We start from the raw sequence: 24,318 nt of genomic DNA, 5'->3' as shown, positions 1-24,318 counted from the left end.
TTTATAAGGCAGGCAGAAAGGTCACAAAACTAATTAATCCTTATCTAGAAGCAACACTAAATCAAGTCGAGAGCATTCTCTCCCATGTACATTACCGACTGATGATAATATAATGTATGACTTGGCTTTATGGATAAATATATACATTGGTGGACATATATATATATATATATATATATATATATATATATATACAAATATAATTTAATGTATATTATACCGTATATTGTAGAACGAGCTCTTAAGCGCTTAAGACTGATTTACAATTCATTGAGCAAGAATGCTGATGCACATTATTTAACATTATATATAAGCGTTTTTTTATTGTATACCAGTTTTCCAATAAATTTTTCACAATTTTCCTAAATTTGAAAAAATGTTATCATAGTCAAATTTAAAAGAAAAGCTACAGATTTATATCTCGCCTATTGCCAAATTGCTCACATGCATATTATTTGTCCTAGGGTAAGATATAGTAATAGCAAAAAATCGAAAATGAAATTTTTTGTACATATTCACGATTCAGAGGTTTCTGAACATTTTGGCATACCTCAGAAAAATGAATGTATGTGTGTGTATTTGTATATATACAATATACAAATTTGTATGGATACAATTTTTTGTCGACGTTTACGAGAGCACGGATAACCGATTTGAATGATTCAAGAATGCATTCGATTCTCATTAATAAAGACACGCTTTGATTTACTTTTTGACAAAGGCAGTTCCTGAACAACAGGTGAAATTTTTGTAAAGGCAGGGTAGAAAAAGTAAAAATAATGCCATTTGGCGGTCAAAAATTAACATTACACATACATACAACGTATTATCAGATATTTTACAAAGATTATAATGATGAGTACAAATTTTTATATGGGTTCCGTACCAATGTTTACACGTTAGACGTCTACGCGGCGCTTACGCGCTTTGATATTTTAACTCCAAATCACCTATGCAGCGCTGATTTAAAAAAAGTTCACAATTTTCAAAAAAAAAAAAAAATATAAAAAATTCGAATTTTTTCAAAACTTTCAAAATTTCTCAAAAATCGATATTTTTAAGTTTTGCAAAGTTTTTTAAAAAATTTAGTTTTATGTGTGGGAAGTTCCAGCAATTTGCCTTAAGGCACGATGCCATACACCACTAGTTTATTATTTTATTTTACAAAGTTCTCCCAAAGAACAACGAACCACGAACAAAATGCACGAACAATTTCAATTTCAGTTTCGTTCGAACCGTCCGACGAGACGGTTGTACTTTATATCCGACAAATAAAATATATTTTATAAGAAAACTAATAAATTTTATTTATTTATATCATAAACTAATGTTGATAGTAAATTTTAAAAATATTACGACATGTGCTAGTGAATTTTTTAAACGTTTAAAAAATACTCAAATTATGTGTAATTAATTTATGTACATATTTTGATTGATGACAAAAGGAATGTTCATAAATGGTAAGTTTTATTTAAAGCTCTACTATTTTAAGTAAAGTAAATTAAAATTAATGAATTTATAAAATTTAAAAATATTTTTAAAAGATCTATCCATATATAATTTACTCTTATGGATTGCTATGAATATTATAAAATATTAACCACATTTATTTTAGAAATAATTACTATTCATAGAAGTGAGTGTAAAATATTTTTTGAAATTTAAACATTTTAGAAATTAAAAAAAATGATATTTTGTTAATAAATTATGATTGTTTGTCCGGAATTTCCAGTATTTTAATAGTATCATAATTTAGTCAGAACCAAAATTCATTTTAATATGTAAAATAATTTAAATAAAAAATTAAAACTTTTTTGGACCTTCTTCATTTTTAATGTTTCTTCAAAGTCTTTTTTTATTCGAACCAGATTTTGGTGTCTTTAATATATTTTATAAATTTCTAGTACTATTTACAGAACAGTGGGTCAATTTCAAATCTAGTGTATATATTTTAATGATAAAATCGGAATTCTCAGTAAATGAGTTTCAAACAAGCCGTCATCGTCATCGTCAGCTCTTTAAGTAAACATAAAACAGATATTTAGTTAATCTTTTTTAGGAAACATTATGTAAACACTATATTATGGTTAACGGGAACATAAACCACTAAATTCCTTCAGATAATTTATATCTAGAAAAATAATTATTTACCGAACGAAAAAGAAACCAGATACTTAAACGAAAATCTTAAAGGAAAAAGTAAACTAGATTCAGATAAAATATTCACAAAATTGTATAATTTTTCTTACACAATCCAAAAGCTCTGTAAAAGAGTATCCAAGGTCATTTATTAAGAATTTATTCATTATAATGATTATATTCGCAAAAGACTTGACTGTGGAAAAGGAAAAGTACGAGAAAGTTGAGTATTTTTTTTGATAAAAAAATTAAAAATAATTTTATTTTGTTCTCTATAATTTTATCAGCAATTTTCAATAAAAGGTTTGTTAATTTTATATACTAAATTGTTTGTAATTTTTTTAAGGTTGTTAGATTTTTATCCGACCTATTGTACTAGGAATTTTTATTTATATTTATTATTTATTTTATTATATATTTGTATTTTTATATTTAAACCCACTGTACTGTGTATAGTACCGACTAATTAATTGAAAAAAAAATAAATAAAAGTTAAAATAAATAAATAAAAAAATTAAGTTGTTAATATAAAATAATAAAATACTCTAATGCAGAATAAAATTAATTAATTAGATTATTTTTATCTAGACGATTACCAGAATATTATTTTTTATTACATAAATGTTCTAATTACATTCTGATGCTAAATGATGGCAAATATTTAGTGCCGAAACGTAAAGAATAAATATCATTTAATAATTTTTATTTTTTATACTTGACGAAGAAAAGTGAGAAAATAATTTTAGCATTTTTTAACGTTGTAGTTATTCTTTGTATTAAATGAATTAAAATATTAATTTTAGCAGAAAAATAATTAAAATATATTACATTTGTATTAAATTTGGTTGAAAAACATAAGATAACAAAAATATTAACAATTTTTTTTACAATTATTAGTAAATAAAATTTCCGAAATACAAACAATATTTCATAAATATTTTAGCCAATACAAAGTACCCCTTAAAATAAATTGATATTTTGAAGATTGAAGTACGTAAATATTTAATTCTATAGTTTTTTAAATATAATTGTAATATTGTAATATTAGGTTGTCCAATATCTCCCTTCCGCTTTTTTGCTTTGGGTTTATAATACAAAAAGGCGGAAGGGAGATATTTGACAACCTTATATTTTTTATTATTATCGTTTATAATTAATGAAAATATTTTTATTTTTGTTTACTTGACAGAAATCCTGAAGATGGAACGTGGCTAGTTCCGAAACGTAATCGACCATTTATTTTATCTTGATTTTTTTTGGAGCAAAATATTAATAAAATCGAGAATTGTATATATATATATATATATATATATATATATACGTGAAATATATGTTTAATTTGAGTTTAATATTCGGGCGTAACATCAATAAAAATAGTATGAGTTTTTTTTTTTTAATTTATTTATTTAAAATCCATACGTTTCGGCTAGCATCTTAGCCATCATTCAGTGGTAATCAAGTTAAAATTTTGTATCCTAATATAGCATATGAAATTAGGATACAAAATTTTAACTTGATTACCACTGAATGATGGCTAAGATGCTAGCCGAAACGTATGGATTTTAAATAAATAATTTTTTTAAAAAAAACTCATACTATTTTTATTGATGTTACGCCCGAATATTAAACTCAAATTAAACATATATATCAACATCAAATTCAAGACTATTCAAAAAAAATATATATATATATATATATATATTATACAATAATTGAGACATGACAGTTTTGTTAAATAATTAATTAGACGTCGAAAGTTTGTAATTAACAACTGTATACTAATTGCCATATTATATATATATATATATATATATATATATATATATATATATTTATATAATTTGGTGTAGAAATATATGTATTTTAGTTCTGACAATAACACATATTAAATAATTGAGTAATTAAAAATTACAGGTTTATTAGACCAATACATTTCGGACTACATCTCGATCGTCATTCAGTGTAAGATTTTGATGTATGAATTTAATAAATCTGTAATTTTTAATTACCCAATTTTTTAATTGGCCTTATTACCTGAACTGATTATATTAATTATATATATTTATCTCAAAAAAAATATTGATTTTTTTATTCAAAATTATTTCTACAGATTAAAATTACATTCATTTATACATAAGAAGTGTATAATACCATATGCCGAAAATGTAGAAATAATTCTGAATAAAATAATAATACATTTTTTGTAAAAAATGTAAGATTTTTGGTCAGGAATGTATTTTCTCCATGAGAAATAAGACAAAAATTATAGCAACAATTTAGCAATTGCTAAAAAAATTGTTGTAAATTCATATACCATATATAATAAGATAATAACATTGTAGTGAGTCGAAAACCAGAATAAATATTACAAAAATTTGAAAAAAAATTGAAATGTTATTCTAGTTTTCGACTTACTGCTAATTTGAATACAAAAACAAGCAATTAGTATTATAAAAAAATAACAAAATCCAAAATAGCAATATTATGACATCAAAATTTTAAAACCATTACTTGGATAAGACTATTTTTACTACTTATTTATATAAAATATTTTATTTAGGTAAAATATTTTGGAAGTTTACAATATTAAAATATATTTTTAAAAAATGTAGTAAAACCTTATATAAAAATTTATTTATTATAATTATATTTATTTATTTATTATCATGTAAAATTCATACTCAATATGAGCTTTTTCAGTAATTTTGTTCTTGGATTTTGTTAAGTTAATTTTATAATTGTTTTTGGATTTTGATTAGTATAGTCTATTTATTTATATATTATTAATTTAATATTAGTGTATGTATATATTATTATATAAATAAAGAACATCCCATACAGGTGCAGCATGCAAGATGAATAAATAAATGAATAAATAAATAAAATAATGGCAGAGAGAACAATGGTGAGTACAGATGAAGTTATTTAAGAATTTTATATATATATATATATATATATATATATATATATATATATATATATATATATAAAGGTCAGACACACCCATCGCCGTGAGCTAATTCTTAAGTACACATTCTTTTAAAGCAAAATAAAAAAATCAATTTTTTATAAAATTCGTGCACACACACATACATATATATATATATATATATATATATATATATATATATATATATCAGACATCATTTTCGATAATTGGCTTTGATGATATAATGAGACTTTTACGAGTTTTTTTTTTGCTAAAAATATAATTTCGATACACGTTTCCAGTTTAAAAATTAATATACATATACTTGCAACTGATAATATTACTTTTACGATAAAAAAATTGTAAATCTCTAAAAGTGGTATCTATTATTCAATTTTACCGACAATTTTTAAAATTTTTTAATATTTAATTTAATGCATAATTCACACCTAATATTTGTAATTTGTTTTTTGTAATTTTGCTTTTGGATTTAATAGTTAATTTAGCCAAGAAGAGTCATGAAGATCGTTAAAATTATTACTATATCATTTTATCAATATAATGAAATATGTGTTTAATAAAAACAATTAGGTTTAATAAATGCTATTGAAAGAACTTGAACAAAAACTAGAAACAAAATAAATGAACATATTTTCAAAAGCTAAATTTTATGAGTAAAAACTCATGATTTGTGATACTTCGTTCTTAAAAAAATTAATCTAATTTTTCAAATTTAGTTTATTTGAATGTAGAAACTCAAAGTACAAATTTTAAAGCCAAAATTCGAAGAATTTTAGAAAAATACGTTACGTAACAAACTTGTAAATTTATATTTGTTCGTGAAATTTCATGAAAGATTTATAATTTGCGCAAGGTCGTAAAAGCCTTAAAACTGCATATATATATATATATATATATATATATATATATATATATATAATCTCAAATATTTGTCTAAAATACACACAAAAAATCATTCAAATATATAAAACCACACAAAAACCAATATTTACCTCGTTCACAATTTTTCGCCAATCAAAAAATGATTTTGTTTAAATTTTGAATATATTTTTGGTTTAAATTTGCTCTTTAAATAACGTGCTATAATTTTTAAAATAATTACTTCTAACCAAAAAGCAATTTAAAGAATTAGCAAATAATTTATACAAATTTATAATCAATATAATTAACCAAATAAATAAATTTTTAAAGTAAATTTCTTAAACAATTTGCCTGATTAATATTAAAACAATTATTCAAATCTTTAATTATTTTTAGCAATTACGGACGTGTTTAAATTGTATTAAAATATAATTTTCGGCGCCAAATATTTAAAAAAATAAATACAGTAAACATGTATTATTATTTTTAAATATAATAAAAAAATTGATTTAATGTTTTGTTTTGTTTCATAAATATTATATCAAACCTGTAATAATTTTGTATAATTCTATCTAAAGACAAAACTTTGCAATAAATACAAGAAAAAACAACCAAACTCCTTTTAGATTTTTTATGACTAATATATTATAATTTTTTACTTTTCAATTACGAATATTGAATTTTTTTTATTATTATATTTCTTTATTATAGCACGTTATTGTAATTTTGAAAAATAAAATTGGACGTACACAAAACACAGAAATTAAAACAAATTATTACGTATATGATTTTATATATGCAATCATACTAAACATATATACATAAACAATTTAATTATAAAAAATAGTAAACAAATAGAATGAAAAAAAATACTACCAGATAATTTTAATTTTTATAAATATTTTGAAAATTATAAATATTGCTTTTAATTAAAATTTACTGGTAAGAAAAATTTAATGAGTGCGGAATATAAATACAGTAGAACCCGGTTAAAACGATTCCGCTTAATACGACTGATTTTATATTGTTCATATTATGCTTCCTCGCTTAAGATGTGTTTTTAGTAAAAAAAAGTGTCTTAACAGGGTTTTGCTGTATTTAAAATATGAAAAAAAGAAATTAAAAACGTTAATGAAATAATGTACTTCTAACTAAGTAATATATTATTTTATGTTAAATGCGTTTTTGGATACTTATTTTTAATAATATTATTTTTTTTCAGACACTTTATTTACGGATTGTTTAATAAAAAAAAAATTGTATTTGCTAATTAAATACATATAAATAAAATCCAATAAATTTTATTCAATTAAAAATACAAAATAATTATTAACTTATATATTAGCCCAAGGATTTTCCGGAGATTTTTAGATTTTCAGTGCGATTTTAAAGTATACCAAGTTGTTGTAGGAACTTGTGGTATTAGACGAATTTGTATATTATTCATTTTTAAACCAATTTCTAGAATATTTCATTTAAATGAAACAAAAGGTTAAAAAGTTGTGTAAGTTTTTACAAAATAATGCGCGCGTGTATAGCGAAAACATTTTTAATTTTTAAAGTATGCCGAGTTGTTCTAGAGACTTTTCATATAAGACAAAATTGTATATTATTCTATTTTCAATAAATTTCTCAAACATTTCAATAATATTAAACAAACGGTTTAGAAATTCTGTAAGATTTTACAAAATGATGAGTCGGAATTTAAGAAATTAAAATCGCGTTGTGGGAATATATTTGGCATTTTATAACGCGATATTAAAGTATACAGAGTTGTTCTAGAGACTTTTGATATAAGACAAAATTGTTTATTATTCTATTTTCAACATATTTCTCAAACATTTCATTTATATTAATAAACCGTTCAAAAGTTATAAAAGATTTTACAAAACAACGCGTCAGATTGGTATATGAGCTAGGAAAAAATATTAGTTTTCTTTGGCGATTTTAAAGTATACCGAGTTTCTTTAAAAACTTTCGATATTAAACAAATTTAAATATTATTCATTTTCAAACAAATTTCTTGAATATTTCATTTATATTAAATTAAATATTTTGCACAACAACTCGTCAGTTGTTTTTTAGTATTTTAGTTAGCAAAAATTATTAGTTTTCATAGCCGATTTCAAAGTATACCGAGTTGTTCTAGAAACTTTTTATATAAGACAAAAATGTATATTATTCTATTTCCCATAAATTTCTTGAATATTTCATTTAAATTAAACAAACGGTTTAAATGTTATGTAACATTTTACAAAATAACGTGTCACATTGGTATTATAGTTAGGGAACATTATTAATTTCTTTTGACGATTTTAAAGTATACCGGGTAGTTCTAGAGACTTTAAATATTACACAGAATTATATATTATTCCATTTCCAATTAATTTCTTGAATATTTCATTTATATTAAACAAACGGTTTATAAGTTATGTATGATTTTACAAAAAGCGCCTCGGATTTTATTAAATAAGATATTTTTACTTTTTATTCAATTTAGGAATTAATTGTTTAAGAGTTTCAATTACTATATATACTACAGTTGGCTAATATAAGTTAAACATAAATCCATAAATATAGTGTTAAAATGTAAAGTCTTGAAAGGATTTTTCAAAAAAAAAATCGGATTAAATTTGTGGTTGATAAAAAATAATTTTGCACAAAACGAATGCAAATATATAGAAATATAAGAAGTAATGACTGAGGCCAATTTGCAAAAACAGTTCAAAACAAAAATTGGAAAAATAGCTCGTATCAACAAATATTTGAAAAAAATGCAAGGTCAATATAATTATCAAATTGTATATATATACATATATATACTATATATTATATGAATTGCAAATATATCTAATATGGCGCCAAAAGGTCAAGATCGTCAAAAAACGTGCAAAAGTTTAATTGGCAGACGATTAAATTGTCAATTTAATTTAAATTATCACATCTGTGCAAAAAATTAACTAAATAAAATTATATGACATTGAACCAATTATCTACGAATGTCAATGATACGTAATATATAGAAAAATTGCTATAATAGATAGAAGAGCTTTTGGGTGCAACTTGCCCATAGGCAATTTTCTAGCACTTTTTGGGCATGTGATATATCAAATGAAAGAGCTCAAAGAGTAGAATACAAATTTGGTATTTATTTTAATTTATTTCGTCATAATAAAAAAATCATTCTATTTTGTTTAAATTTATATTTGTAAATGATTAAATTTTAAATATGCTTCCAGCAAAAAAACGTGTAAAAACTTGCCAATAGAAATTTTACAAATTGCAAACAAATCCGATAAGTACTTTATATTTTATAAAATTTGAAAAATCCTCTCAAGTCCTCAACCCAAATTAAAATAAATAATATTAGCACCATAGACATAGAATTTCTAAATTATAAACAATAACAAAAATGTAAACCAATTATGATAAGATTCTTGATGGATGACCAGATGTCATGAAATGATGAAGGAATTGTCTACGTAGTTCCATGAAATTAGGAGTGTGAAGATGACCCATTTAGCTGAAGATGAAGCAGACCAGAAGATAAATGAAAGATTTGTCCAGATGTCCAAATTAATAGAAGATAATTTCCAAAATATCTTTATTTAGTCCAGGAAAGTCATAAGAATCTTTCCAGATTTCAGGATCAGAAAGAAAAGTACCAGATCTTACATAGAGGTGTCAACAGTTATTCCAAATAGCTGAATATCGTGTAGATAATTAATTGATATGGATTCAGTTATCAATTTTCTAAATCATTTCATAAGATAGACCACAATTTGTTCCAGGAAGTTTGAAGAATTTGTCGTAGATTAGTAAGAACACAAGTCCCAGATTATAGAAGATAGTTTTTCATAGATGTGCCAGTTCCAATTTTGACCATAGACGAGTTTATCCCAAATTAATCAATTTTGACAATTTTCTTAGACATACCAATTCATGAAATGGATACCTTACATTCAGTTTCAGAAGAATCAGTAAAATAAGTTCCAAATTATAGAAGATTTTCTGTACCAGTTTCAAAACTGGTCCTAAACACAATAAACACACTAATAAATAGACATATTTTGTACAGTAACAATACCAGAAATTGATGATCATATTTTTTGGACTTAATGTACATAGATCCATTACTGATAGGTCCCTTTAGATACAACATATAAGATGATAAATACATAGATTTTTAGTCCAGATGGCATGCAATCCTTCCAAATGGTTCATATATAGCTGAATTTCCTCAAAAATCAGAAGATTTTGTTGTAGACAGGTGAAAACATACATAGGTCCCAAATTCTTGGATAAGATAAAGATACTTTCTATAGTTGTACCATTTGCTGATATTAAATTCCTCGATTTACTGCAGAATTCGTAAAGATAATTACATAAATAGCCTCAAAACAGTTTTTCAGATTAGTTTCTTAGGAAACCAGAAAATTTAAATTAGTAGCCCATTTTTGCTCCAGGAAGTAATAAACTTATTTGCAGGAGAAACATCATGTAAAGATGAGAATAATAACCAGCCAAGTTGATTTACCAAAATCATGAAGTCAAGTTCCAAAATATTTGATGTTACTTTTGGAAATCAGGTGAATTCACCTCCATTTATGTTTAGTTAGCAATAAGATTCACTTCCAGAAATTCAATCCAACAAGTACATTTCTCCAACATAGATTCCAATTGGTATTTTTTTAGAGTTAGTATACATTTACTCCAAACTTGGTAGAGATAACTAAATCAAAAAATGTGAACCATATATTTTTAATCCATTACTGGTGACCTTTAGTAAAGATTTAGAGTTTTTGATGCAACTTATAAGATGACAAGAAGGTACATTTATATGATATCCAATCTAGATAGAAGACAGTTCTTCTAAATTGCATAAATATATCCAATTTTCTGCAGAAAACTAGAAGACTTTGTTACAGGTTCATTAAAAACTAACAGAAATCCACAATTATAGAAGATACCCATGAAAAACATTTAGAAGAACATCATATTTTATTCCAAACATTGATGATTTTATACTTGTTTCTTGTTTAGATAGTAGAATTAGATAGTTACATAGATGATGGTGATATGAATAAATTTAGAAGACTGTTACACATTTTTTGGAAATGTTTTGAAGTCAATATCAGTAAATCCAGAAAGTTTATCACCAGAATCATGAAGATAAGTTCCAAAAGATCAGGTGACATTCTCAAAAAAATGTTATTGGTCCTCCAGAAAATGCACACGAAAATTCATGCAATCAGAAGTGTAGAGATGTCCCAGATGAAAAACACCAGAATTCAAAATATCCAAGAAATTTTTGTAGATAAGATTTTGTGCCATTTGAAGCACCATTTAAGGATCAGAATGTAATTAACCAAGTTGATTAACCAGAATCATGAAGTCAAGTTGATACATTTAAAAATCAGGTGTATCTACTTCCATTCCAGAAATTTAATCCAACAAGTACATTCCACCAAGATTGATTCCAATTGGTATTTTTAGAGTTAGTATATACATATAACATTTAAATAAATTTCTCCAATTTATCAACATCAATTAAACATTAATTTATCCGAAAACATTTATAAACAGGGTAGAAGTAAGATACTTTCTCTGTCCCCAGTATCATCTACTTCCTCTAACCGTATCTGAAGAACCTCGGATATCTAAACAGAGCCCTCTGTTGATTCTGCGAAGCGTACAAATGTCTCAATTGGAAATCTCTTCTTGCAACATCTTCTCGTCGTCTCATCTCCAACTGTCTCGATCTCTGAACCAATTCCATTTCTCGTCTTCTGGCCTGTTCTCGTCTCCTGTGCAATTCCTGCCTCATCCTAAGAAGTCTCTCTTCAGCCTGCCTTTCGTCACAAAGGAGTCTCTGTTCGTTGCAATCACCTCCTGAACAGTCCACTGGCCCTAAGGGACAGGGCTGCTGGCCAGGGGATCCTGGTGATTTACCCAGGGGAAAAGATCGAGGATTTTCGAAGAAAATTGGATGTGGGTGTAAAGGTTTTTATTTGAAGTTGATGGTCAGTCGATAAGGCAAATTGATCATTTACCAGAACATATATGAAAGTTGGCATTTTTTGGAACAAGTGCATCCAAAATTCAGCATCATAAAAGTTCCAAAATTCATTGATTTCCAAAATGTTCGTTATTATAATTTGATGGTGCATCAGAATTTCCAAGACCAAAAGGCCAGTCGATGAAACAAATTAATCCATCGCAGAAGATGTATGAAAGTATTGATATTTTTTTAAACAATTGCATCCAAAATTAGGTATCGAAGTAAGAGTTGATGCAAAATTTGTAAGTTTCAAAGATACCATCAACATTTGCATGTTTTGTTTTTAGAATTTGCATCCACAATACAAGTTTTCACCAAGTTTTTTTTACAAATTTAATACAGAAGTAGACAAGTTTGTCCAGGCAACAATGTGAATTTTAGAAATTACATCCAAAATTAATTGAATCCAATACAATTGATGTCCAATTATGATAATCATGATGTCCAAAAATATTTTTAAATCATAGGATGATAATTCATATTTTTGTAATGGTTTTTCATGATTTAAAGTTGTTTTTTTAATTGAAGTGATTTGTTCGATGAATAATCCAATAATGAGAATTTTTGTCCAAAATCCAGAATTAAATGATGAATTGATGATGAAATTATGATTGAAGAACAAATTTTTCAATATAAATAATATTTACAGGATTTATGTTCAAAATTGCATTAAAAATGAGTTGGATCAAAGTTCCATTCAAGTTGGTTTTCAATTTTAATGATCATGATGTCCAAAATCATTTTTAAATTGTGTTATGACGATGATTCCAAAATTTTGGACAAATTTGATGTTTTTCCAATGTTTTTTTCATGATTTTACGTTGATTTTTTGTATTGATCCATGAATAGTTGTCCAAAATTTGAATTGTTTAATGATTTTTCATTATTTGTGATGATGTACAATGATTTGTTTGATGAATGATTCAATAATTAAGTAGATATGTCCAAAATCCAGAGAGATATCCAGAATTCCATGAAAAATTAATTTGATCAATGTTTTAATAAAGTTGATGTCCAATTTTAATGATCATGATGTTCAAAATCATTTTTAAAGTAATGAAAATGATTCCAAAGTTTTGAACGAATTTTATATTTTTGCAATGAATTTTTATGATTTGTGATAAATTCAATGATTTTGTGATTGATACATGAATGAATAGTTCAGTAATTTAGAAAAATGTCCAAAATCCAAGATGATAAAAGATAGTTCATGAATCAAATTTTGTTGATACAAGTTATTTGATCGATATTTTATCCAGCAGATCCATTTTTTTTCAGAAAGTTATCAGGATTTTGTGCAAAGTCCAGAATAAATTTTATGATACATTTCGTGTCATTGTTTTAAATTATTTTCAGGTGATACAATAAAATTGATGTCAAAATCATATCATGATGATTATTCCAAATTTTTGGACAAAATTTGTACATTTTAGCAATGATTTTTCATGATTTGCAATGATGTCCAATGATGTTTCGATGATTTACAGGAAAATTAATCCAATATTGACGACATGAGTGAAATATAATTGATACAAGTCATTTTAATCAATATTTTATCGAGGAAATCCATTTTTTACCAGAAAATTTTCAAGATTTTTTTCCAAAATCCAATGAAAACAAATTGATCCAGATCATGCCATTGTTTTAAACAATTTGCAGGAATTCCAGTAATATCAATGCAGAAATAAATAATTATGATGTCCAAATGATGAAACAATGTTGATCCCAAAATTTTGGACAAAATTTATATATTTGCAATGATTTTTCAATGTGTGATCCAATAAATAGGAAAATTTATCCAAAAGTGATGCCAAGAATCATCACAAGTTAATTTTTGTCATTAGAATATCAATATGTTATCCAGGATCCAACAATATTGAATTAGAAAATATCCAAATTATGATGTCCATAACCATTTTTAGGTCAAAAAATGATGGTGATGTCAAAGTTTTGGACAAAATTTATATTTTGGTGATGGTTTATCATGATTTTCGATGATGTTCAATGATTTTATGATTGATCCATGAACGTACGATCCAATAATTTCAAAAATCCAGAATAAAAAGATGAATTGATGAAAAATAGTCCAAATCCAAGAAAATGTCCAAAATACTCGTATTTGCACCAAGTTGATTTTCATTAATAATTCAGCAGACGATCCAGTTGTTATCCAAAATCCAACAAAATTTAATGACGAAGAAATAAAATTATCCATCCAATTATCCATTATTATTCAAAATTCCAATCCAAGACGTCCAGAATCCAAATTCGACATTTCGATGATGATAAAATGATTTGTCCATGATGATTTTTCGTGGTGACAATTAGTGGTTGTGGTTGTGGTGGTGTATGAAATAGTGATTGAAAAAATAAAAAAAATACAATGAGTAAATTATATAAAATATTATATATGTTAGACTAATCTACTAAACATGCATTTGCAAAAATCTAACGACGTCTCAACCTGTATATAAAATCAAACGAAAAAAAAACACAGAAGAACAAAATTTCTAATAAAAATACATTTATTCATAATGACATCAAAAATATTTATATATCTATATATCTATATATAGTTGTCGAGAAAAACATCAGCAGCAATTTAATTTTTGCCTTAGTCTAAAAAATATATATCTTTATAATCCAAAATTTATTTTTTCATCTATCGACCTACAGCTAAGCTTCGTTGAAATTGATATTTTACAAACAGAAACAAAATAAATAAAAATTGGAATTAAATGCAAAAGGTTAAAGATATTTATAATATACATAGTTAGAGAGTTTGACACAATTTTTAGAACGTTTTTTTTTTGCAAATATATCGATAAATGCATCGAAACAACCTTGGGCTTGGATTGTAATTGAAAAATTTGTAAATAATATGAGATGTGGCAATAATATATATATATATATATATATATATATATAGATATGTATATATAATTTGCTTGAGCAAAATTGGCAGTCGATTCACGAAGTTTCAAACTTTAACTGATTCAAATAAAAAAAGTTGAATCAAATCAGTTCGAGTCAGGCTATATTTGGACAAATAAAAGCTTATACAGAAAAAATTCATATTAATTTATTTATCAAGTAAAATTCAAACAAAATTGAATCAACTCGAATCATAAATCGAATCGATTCGAATCTTAAATTGAATCGATTCGAATCATAAATCGAATAGATTCGAATCAAGTTAAATTAAAAAGACCCATTGATATATTTATATTTAAAATAAAAAGAAATTTTATTCGAAACAAAAATCAATTTGAATTAAAATTGGAATTAATTGGAATCAAGCTTATTTATACACAAGTACAAGCCAAGACAAAAAATATACATTTATTTATGAAATAAAACAAATTATATTTAATTCGAATCATAAATCGAATCACTTCGAATCGTGAATCGATTCGATTCGAATAACGTTTATATAAAGACAAAAACCAGACAAGAAAATAGCAAAACCGATTTTTTTAGTTCGTATAATAAAAAAAACAATAGACACTAGTCATAAATCGAATAAATTCAGATTATAAATTGAATCAATTTGAATGATAAATCTAATCTATTCGAATCAAACTTATATGTGAATTTCAATGCATTACAAATAATATTAAAAACATTTAATTTAAAAAACTCATGACATAAATTTTCAAATTAATGCAATAAAAACGCCTATCGTAACTTTTCCTGACACAAAGAAATCGAATCGAAAAAACTTTCATTGAAATCATAATTCAAATTAAAAACAATTCCAATCCAAGTTATATATAAAATGATATCAGCAAAGACAAGAAAACAATATTTATTTATTTGTGAACAAATTCGAATCAAAATTGAATCGATTCGAATCTTACATCAACAAATTATGGGCAAATATAAGCTGAGATAAAAAAAATCAATGCCGATTTATTCATTCAACAAGATTCAAAAGCATTATTCAAATTATTTGTTCAATTTATAAAACGAATCAATCAAATTATAAAACAAATTGTTTCGAATAAAATTCATGTATCAATTGAATTATTTTACAAAATTAATTAAGAAAGTTTTAAGGAGGCAGTTGAAATATATTTTAAAACAATTTTCATAATAAACATCGATTCAAATAATCCCATTGACTATAATAGATAAAAAGTTTATTCAAATTCAAATTCAAATTCAAAGTCGGATCTATCAATTAATCAAATCGTATACATAGACTAGCAAATATTTAAGGTTTATATTTAGAAAAGATTTCAAATTAAAAGATTCAAATCAAACGGGTATAATGACATATATTAATTTAATCAAATTTTTAAAATTCAAATTTATATTCTGTTGTTTTGTAAATTTAAATATATATTATGTACATTCTTAATTGAAATATAAAATAAAATTAATATAAAAAATCGTTTTTATATTTACAGCAAATTCTATTAAAATTTTAAGTAACATCAAAGACACCTACACGTTAATTTAGTAATTTAGAAACGTAACAAAAACAAAACCGTTACGTTTTCGCGCGATTTGGAAACGTAACAAAAACGAAACGTAACAGCCCGTTACGTTTTTGAGGCGGAAATAGAAACGTCTGTGTGCCTCCAAGGTTACGTAACCGTTATGTTTGACGTAACATCCGTTACGTTATATTAACGTTTTAATTACGTTTTGTAGTTTACTGGGATACGAGCAAAGAAAAAAACTTCAATACCAATGTATTGTGACAAAAATTTATTATACAAAAAATTGTAAAGCGATTCAAACTTTTATAAAGACTAAAAAAAGTGATAAAACCTTGATTCAATACATGATTCGAATCAAACTTATCAGAAATTATTAATTAGATCGACCTGACAAAAAAATCGAATAAAAGTCGATGTTCATTTCTGTTCGAAGTTAAAGTTCGACATAGCCAAAAGTTGCTCACCCAAAATCTCATATCATTTCCTATCATCCAAGCCCAACCACCACCACCACTTTCCTCTCACTTTCCTCTCTCTGTCCCTACATCATATGAATCTAATATCCGCGCCTCCTACCATAATTTCCGCGGCCATAAATGCTCGTCATCGATCCCATAGCCCTGTACTTACGTTCGACTCTCAGTTCGACGTATTCCCTCTGCAATTTACCATCGCGGTCGGTCAAAGAGCACCAGTAGCGTCCGGCGTCGTGGGGCTGCACGTTCGACATTCGCAGAGTCACCCCCTGGACTTCGCTTCCGCGTGGCAGGTGACGGGAACCCTCGCGATCCCAACGGACCTGGAGTGGTAAAGGATACAGGGTAAGTATAAAAGTATTGTAAAGCTTATTAAAATACTTATTAAATTGTTAAAAAATACTTACAACAAACAAACTAGTTACATTTAAAAATAATTAAAATTAACTAAATATAAATAAGTTTATAGTAAATAAATTAAATAATGAATGAATAAGTAATAAAATAGCTAATAGTTAATTAAATTATATTAAATCTGCAAAATATTGACTTAAGCCTTATTATAATATTATTATACCGACGGCTTGTAAAATTGATAAATAAATATATTGGTAATAGTGCAGTAAACGGAGAGAAAAAAAGGGTATAACCTCTGAATTTTTTTTACTGTGCTCCGAATAGCATGAAAACAATTCGAATTGCGACCACTTAATAAATAGGTGGACTTTGAGCTGTTTTATTGCTAGTACACGTTTTTATAGGATATAATTAAAAAATAACATTTTTTAATACATTTACCTTGCAATAAAATCATTTTCAACCCCGTGAAAACCCTAAAATCCATGAAATAACCTCTAAATTGAAATAGTTGGTATTGGTATTTAGCCTCGAGGCAAGTTACATGAACTTCCCGATATGTGTAAATAATCGACTTAATCAATAAAAAATAAATTAATTTATGAGTGATTAAAAGTATTCCGAATGGATTTATTACACAAAATTTAACACGAATGTACACGTCAACTCGGAGTATTTTCAAAAAGCAATTTTTCAAAAATCAAAAATTATTATATTTGAACCAGTTTCCATAGGACTTTAATGGCTCTGTATGTTCATTAAAACCAAGTACTCTATCGTTATACCAAGTAAGTCGTCTATTTTTAGTTTTAACAAACGTCAAAAAAACTACTCATTCTCTCAAACTTTGATGAATTTTTAAAGTTAAACTACTTGTCGTAAGGGCGTAATATTTCAATAAGTTGTATAAGACATTGATATATACCGCCAAAAAAAGTTCCATAAAAATCGGCTTCAATTTTTTTTCAACAATTAATTACAAGAAAACGGCTCGGTAGATTTTCACCTAAAACTAATCAGTACCATTCCCAACTAATATCTTTCGAACAGTTTTTGATTTTTTAAAATCGGTTCGGTAGGATGAGCTTAAATGTGGATAAAAAATTTAGCACTTTTTCTCAAATTACAAAGAAACGGCTCAGCAATATCAAATAATTAGATATTGTACAGTGGGCCAGTTCGTATTTTAATGACTAGACATATTACAGTGGGCCAATTTGTAATTTAATAACTAGTTATAGTACAGTGGTTTAATTTGGGTTTTTTTGGACGTATATAGTACAGTGGGCCAAGTCGTCTTTGACTAGATATAACACTGTTATTTAAATCGTGTCATATCACATATAGTACAGTGGCCCAATTCGCATTTAACTAGATAAAGTACAGTGAAATTGTACATATTTATATAAAATTACGTTTAATGCAGCAAAAGTGCTTCTAGTTTTATACTATTTATAGTACAGTGGGCCGATTTGTATTTAAATAACTAGATATAGTGGAGTGGGCCAGTTTGTATTTAAATAACTAGTTGTGGTACAGTTTGTTAATTTGGATTTAATTGGATATTTACGGTACTTTGGGCTCAGCAGATCGTCTCACAAAACTGACAAGCGATAGTCCTTGAGATACATCAAATGGCTTTTAAATTTCTGAAATCGGTTCAGGCGTTTTTGAGCAAACGTCGATGAAAGTTACAATTTTGACAAACGTCAAAAAAACGACACTAATTTTTGCAAACTTTGACGATTTTTTTAAAATTAAACGACTTGTCGTAGGGCCGCAATATTTAAGTATGATCTAGAAGACTATGGTATCCACCGTCAAAAAAAAAATAATAAAAATCGACCCTGCCGATCTCGACCAAAAACTAATCAGCACGATTCCCAACCAATATCTTTCTAACAGTTTTTGAATTTTTAAAATCGGTTTAGAATTGCGGGCTAAAACGTGGTGAAAAATTTTTCACTTTTCTGCTATTCATAAAGAAACGGCTTGGCCGATCGTTGCACAAAACTGACAAACAATAGTCCTCATCGAGATACATCGAATGGCTTTTAAATTTTTGAAATCGGTCCAGCCGTTTTTGAGAAAACGTCGATTTCAGGCAAAAAAAATCTGTTCACGCACACACACACAAACACATACTTTTCCCAAATTTGGTCTCATTCGATTGAGAATGGCTTAAAACGTCGAGAAAACATAAAATTGGCAATTCGTATTTTTTTATGAAAACAAACTTCTCCTTCGGAAAGTTAATAAGTTCGATTTGTAAAAAAAGACTTTATAAAATCGTGAGTTTTTTGAAAATAGTTTGTACTAAAAATAAGGTAGTGAATCTGCTAGAATCCATCAAGATGTCTATAATGAAGTGAATTCTAGATGGAATGTGAATTACATTAATTCTGGTGGAAATGGCGCTCATTAAACTATATGATTTAAAAGAAAATCATGCTTCTTATTTGCATAATAGCTCACTTATTTTACACGCAAAAAACTTGTAACAGCACTCATTATGTTGAGAACTATAAAACCCAATTTCACCGAAATGCATAAAATGTAAAACCTCGCCACTAGTTGGATTTAAATACAACAATTAAATCTTGAACGAAATAAAAAACGACTTTGCTCTTTCAAATCTTGCTTAATATTATTCCTAGAACACTTTATGAAACACCGATTTATTAAGACTTTTATTGACATTATTTTGTTCATTACATGATTTTCGTTAAAATGTATATTTTAGGAGATATTTGCAAAAAAACGAAGAAAAACGCGAAAAATATATGAATTTTTAGTGACCAGTACCTTGAAAAGTATTAGTTTTCTTGAAAAACTATAACAGACATTTTTTGCTTATAATTAGTTCTTCTATCGATTTCCGACGTTATTTTGAAAAAAAATGTAATTACACAGTTGAGAAGGGGTGTCATCCGAAGTGTTTTCACTTTTGAACTTGAGGGTAAGATGAATCTAATTCCAAAATTTCATGCAATTCGGAGCACAGTAAAAAATTCAGAGGTTATACCCTTTTTTCTTCTCCGTTTACTGCACTAATAAGTAAATAAAATTATAGATAAAGTTACATTTTGCATTAGTAAGATTATGAGATAAGTGATCGAAATGAGGAACATTGAAATCACCAATAATTAATACATTTTTGTTAGAAACATAAGATTCTAGTAGATCAAGTTAAGCTTCAAAATTCTCAATAGATGCATCAGGAGAAACGTAAACGGTCAATACTAATATGTTTGAATTCTTGAGGATACACTTGCAGCCAATAATATCAATCATTGGAAGGGACATAATAGTTACATATTTATTGTATATTTACATTTGGTGTGTGATCGTATGATGTGGCAGCTGGTAGTTCGCATCTTAATTCTACATTAGAGTTTACGTAGGCTGTTTGGGTTCTGGTGCCTCCTGGGAAGTACCCAGCGACGTCGTTGGGGCCTCCAGGGTATCCTGGGTGTGGTGCAGGAGCTGCACTATCTGTAAATGGAAGAAACAAATGTGAGCACATCAGGATGTTTAGATTAGATGAAATTTGTGATATTTACCTTGTACAATAACTACAGCAGTGCTTTGGGCTTCGGATCCACGAGCATCTCTGCCAATACAGGCGTAGCTGCCGGCGTCATGCAACTCGATTCTGTTGAACTGCAAGTATCCTTCTCTGGTGATAACAGATCTAGAATAGAAATATTTTTTTTACAAACAGGAGCCTTGAAACACTTTTGGTATAAGATTGGAAATGTCAAATCAGTTGGTCTTACTAACTTTGCTAATTAACTTCCCGAAGGAGAAGTTTATGTTTTCATCAAAAAATCCGATTCGCTAATTTTATGTTTTCTCCCGAAAAATTGTGCATGTGTGTGTGTGTGTGTGCGTGTATGTGAACAGATTTTTTGCCGTAAATCGACGTTTTCTCCAAAAGGGATGGACCAATTTTAAAAATTTCGATGTATCTTGATGCGGACTATCGTTTGTCAGTTTTGTGCGACGATCGGTAAAGCCGTTTCTTTGTAAATCGCAAAAAATGAAAAAAATTTCTACGTTTTAGCCCTCAGTTCTGAATCGATTATGAAAATTCAAAAACCGTTCGAAAGATATTGGTTGGGAATCGTGCTGATTAGTTTTTGGTAAAAATTAGCCGGGCCGTTTTCTTGTAATAAAGTATTTAAAAAAAAAAAATGACGATTTTTATGATTGTTCGACGGTAGATACCATAGTCTTCTAGATCATACTGAAATATCACGGCCCTACGACAAGTCGTTTAATTTTGAAAATTCGTTTCTCAAAATTAGATCTTTCATCGATATTTTCTCAAAAAACGCCTGAACCGATTTCAGAAATTTAAATGCTATTTGATGTATCTCAATGAGGACTATTGATTCTCAGTTTTGCGCGACGATCGGACGAGCCGTTTCTTTGTAATTTGAACCATTTTTATGAAACTTTCCAGCGATAGATATCGCGGTCTTATAGAACATATTGAAATATTATTAAGTAGCTTAGTTTTAAAAATTCATCAATGTTTGAAAAAAATATTATAGTAAAAATTTGTGTCAAAAGTCGCTTGGTTTAAAAACCATTCAATTCCTATTGATAGGGAGACGTGCTGATTAGTTTTTGACAAAAGCAGGACCAGCCGTTACGAAGATACGGAGCAATGAGTGCAGAAAATACAAATCGAGTTTTTGAGAGAACGGAGTATCGGATTTGAATGATCTAAAAAACATTAAATTTGTAATGATTGGGAGAAGAGGTGATTAGTTTTTGGCAAAGACAGGCCCCGCCATTTCGAAGATACAGAGCTAAATGTGCAAAAAATGGCAATTTTTGAGTGAACTAAGCGTCCGATTTAAATGGTTCGACGAAACTTTCTGCTTGTTTCAACAAAATAATTGCTTTTGGAAAAAAAATTTTGTTTCCAATTTTTTTTTCAAAAAATATTTTTGTAATTTTGGATTAAAAAATTCAAAAAAATACCCAGGCTAAGCACAGTCCAAGCGCCACTCCGGTACAAATGTTTACTCAAGTGCGTTTAGACTGTATATTCTGTAGCTCTTTTCCAATTTTTTGAAAACTATTGAAAAATGTGAAAATGCCGCCAAGCTAAGCACAGTATAAGTAAAAATGTCGTACAGAATTATTTGCAAATGCGTTTAGACTGTGACTATACGGGACCACTTTTCCAATTTTGTGTAAATTAGGCAACTATTTTTTTTTTTTAAATTGAATTCGAAATAAAATGACGATTGGTGTTAATGTTCTAGAGATAAATTTGATTCATTTACGATTTACATTTGATTTGCTCAGATATAACAAGATAGCAAAAATAAAGAAAGTTACAGTATTTGTAATAATATTTTTAAAAGCGTTCAAAATTTCTCGATTATTTCATTACGGCACGGAAAGTTCCAGCAATTTGCCTTAAGACACGATGCTATACACCACTAGTTTACCTTGGCATTGGTCTATCGACAGGTTCCCATCTCAAATGTACAGGCTGATGACTTCCAGTGGCAGAGCACAAAATTTGAGCATCCTGTCCCAGTTTCACGATTTGTTTCGAGGGTTCCAGATGAAGTCTCAAAGGTTCTGTTAAAACACCAAACATCAAAACCACATCGACCAAAAGTTTATTATCCATTTTATTTACCGTATACTGTAAGCCTGGTATGCACCCTAAACTTAGGCTCTCCTCTGGGTCCTGTACCAACGCATTCATAGTCACCAGCATCCTCAAATTGCAACATTTGCAGAGTCAAGACACCATCGTACTGGGCATGATGAGCTGGTAAGGGACGTCCATCTGATCTTTGCCAACGGACCATCACATGTGGAGATCCTACCAGAAAAAAACAAATAAACCAATAAAACTACAACCCATGCTAAAACTAATTTGTGTCTATAATTTTTATTTTTATTCACCGACTGTTCTGCAGGTCATATTAACAGTTCCATTCAAATATCCTTCGAGTTCTTGTTGTTGCATTGGTGGTGGGTATGGTTCAGATCCTCCATGGGGATAATGTTCATCTGGTCTGTAATTGGGATCTTCTGGTCGATAGTAGGGATCTTCTGGTCTGTGGTGAGGATCTTCTGGCCTGTGGTGAGGATCTTCAGGTCTGTGATGGGGATCTTCTGGTCTGTAGTGAGGATCTTCTGGTCTGTAGTATGGATCTTCTGGTCTGTGGTGAGGATCTTCTGGTCTGTAATATGGATCTTCTGGTCTGTAGGGGTCGTATCCATGTTCAGGTTCGTGTGGGATTTCGTTGTCTACAAGAATTTGAATTACATGCAAAATTAATCTTTAGAGTGAAAGTTTTAAATTTTTATAGTAAAAAAAAAATATTTTGTGATATAGTCAGTACATGCAACAGATATTTGTAAATGTTATTTCTATAATAGTAAAAAAATAAGAACATGCATATACACTAGTTTACTTAGTTTCATGCTAATAATTTGTATAAAATTAATTAATATAAAGTATTAATGCTACGAAACAAAAACGTAACTAAAGAGAAGTTATTCAAATTCAGTCTCTCGGATAAAATATGTTTAGAAATATTTTTTATAAAAATGTAAAATATTATATATTTAAAATTTTCCCCTCTTCGCGAACAATTGATAATAATTTAAAAATATATATTTTCACAGAAAACGTTAAAAATACGAAACAAAAACGTAACAAATGGAACGCTATCGAACGTAATAATTAATTTTAACTTCAAAGCTTTTTAATTTTGTTAGAACGTTTTAACTTTGTAAAACATATATTGGAAACGATTGATAATAATTTAAAAATATATGTATTCAAAAATAACGTTAAAAATACGAAACAGAATCGTAACAAATGGAACTTAATTGCAAATAATAATTTATTTTAACTTTTTTTTATTAATAAATTATGAGAAGTAAAATTTATCGAATTGAATAAATTGTATTATGATAAATTTTATAGCATATTGGGAACATTTGATAATAATTTAAAAATATATATTTTCACAAAAACGT

General features: G+C 27.2%; 1 protein-coding gene across 1 annotated transcript in view; it reads right to left on the bottom strand.

Moving 5' to 3' along the window:
* LOC113367845 (basement membrane-specific heparan sulfate proteoglycan core protein-like) overlaps window positions 1-24,318 on the bottom strand; it is a 144,517-nt gene that overhangs the window by 104,177 nt on the left and 16,022 nt on the right. Inside the window, exons 15-20 of the mRNA XM_026609422.1 lie at window positions 23,233-23,580; window positions 22,961-23,149; window positions 22,764-22,899; window positions 20,856-20,986; window positions 20,627-20,787; window positions 17,090-17,258 (exon numbers count right to left, since the gene is read on the bottom strand). Of these exons, the coding sequence (XP_026465207.1) occupies window positions 17,090-17,258; window positions 20,627-20,787; window positions 20,856-20,986; window positions 22,764-22,899; window positions 22,961-23,149; window positions 23,233-23,580 (1,134 nt within the window). The remainder of the gene's footprint in view (window positions 1-17,089; window positions 17,259-20,626; window positions 20,788-20,855; window positions 20,987-22,763; window positions 22,900-22,960; window positions 23,150-23,232; window positions 23,581-24,318) is intronic.

This window comes from Ctenocephalides felis, unplaced genomic scaffold (genome assembly GCF_003426905.1).
Source record: "Ctenocephalides felis isolate EL2017-DRISC unplaced genomic scaffold, ASM342690v1 CF-g0.4_SCAFFOLD_01170, whole genome shotgun sequence".
NCBI classification, from domain to species: Eukaryota; Metazoa; Arthropoda; class Insecta; order Siphonaptera; family Pulicidae; genus Ctenocephalides; species Ctenocephalides felis.
Note: the sequence above shows the minus strand (reverse complement) of the source record. Positions and strands in the feature narration are given on the sequence as shown.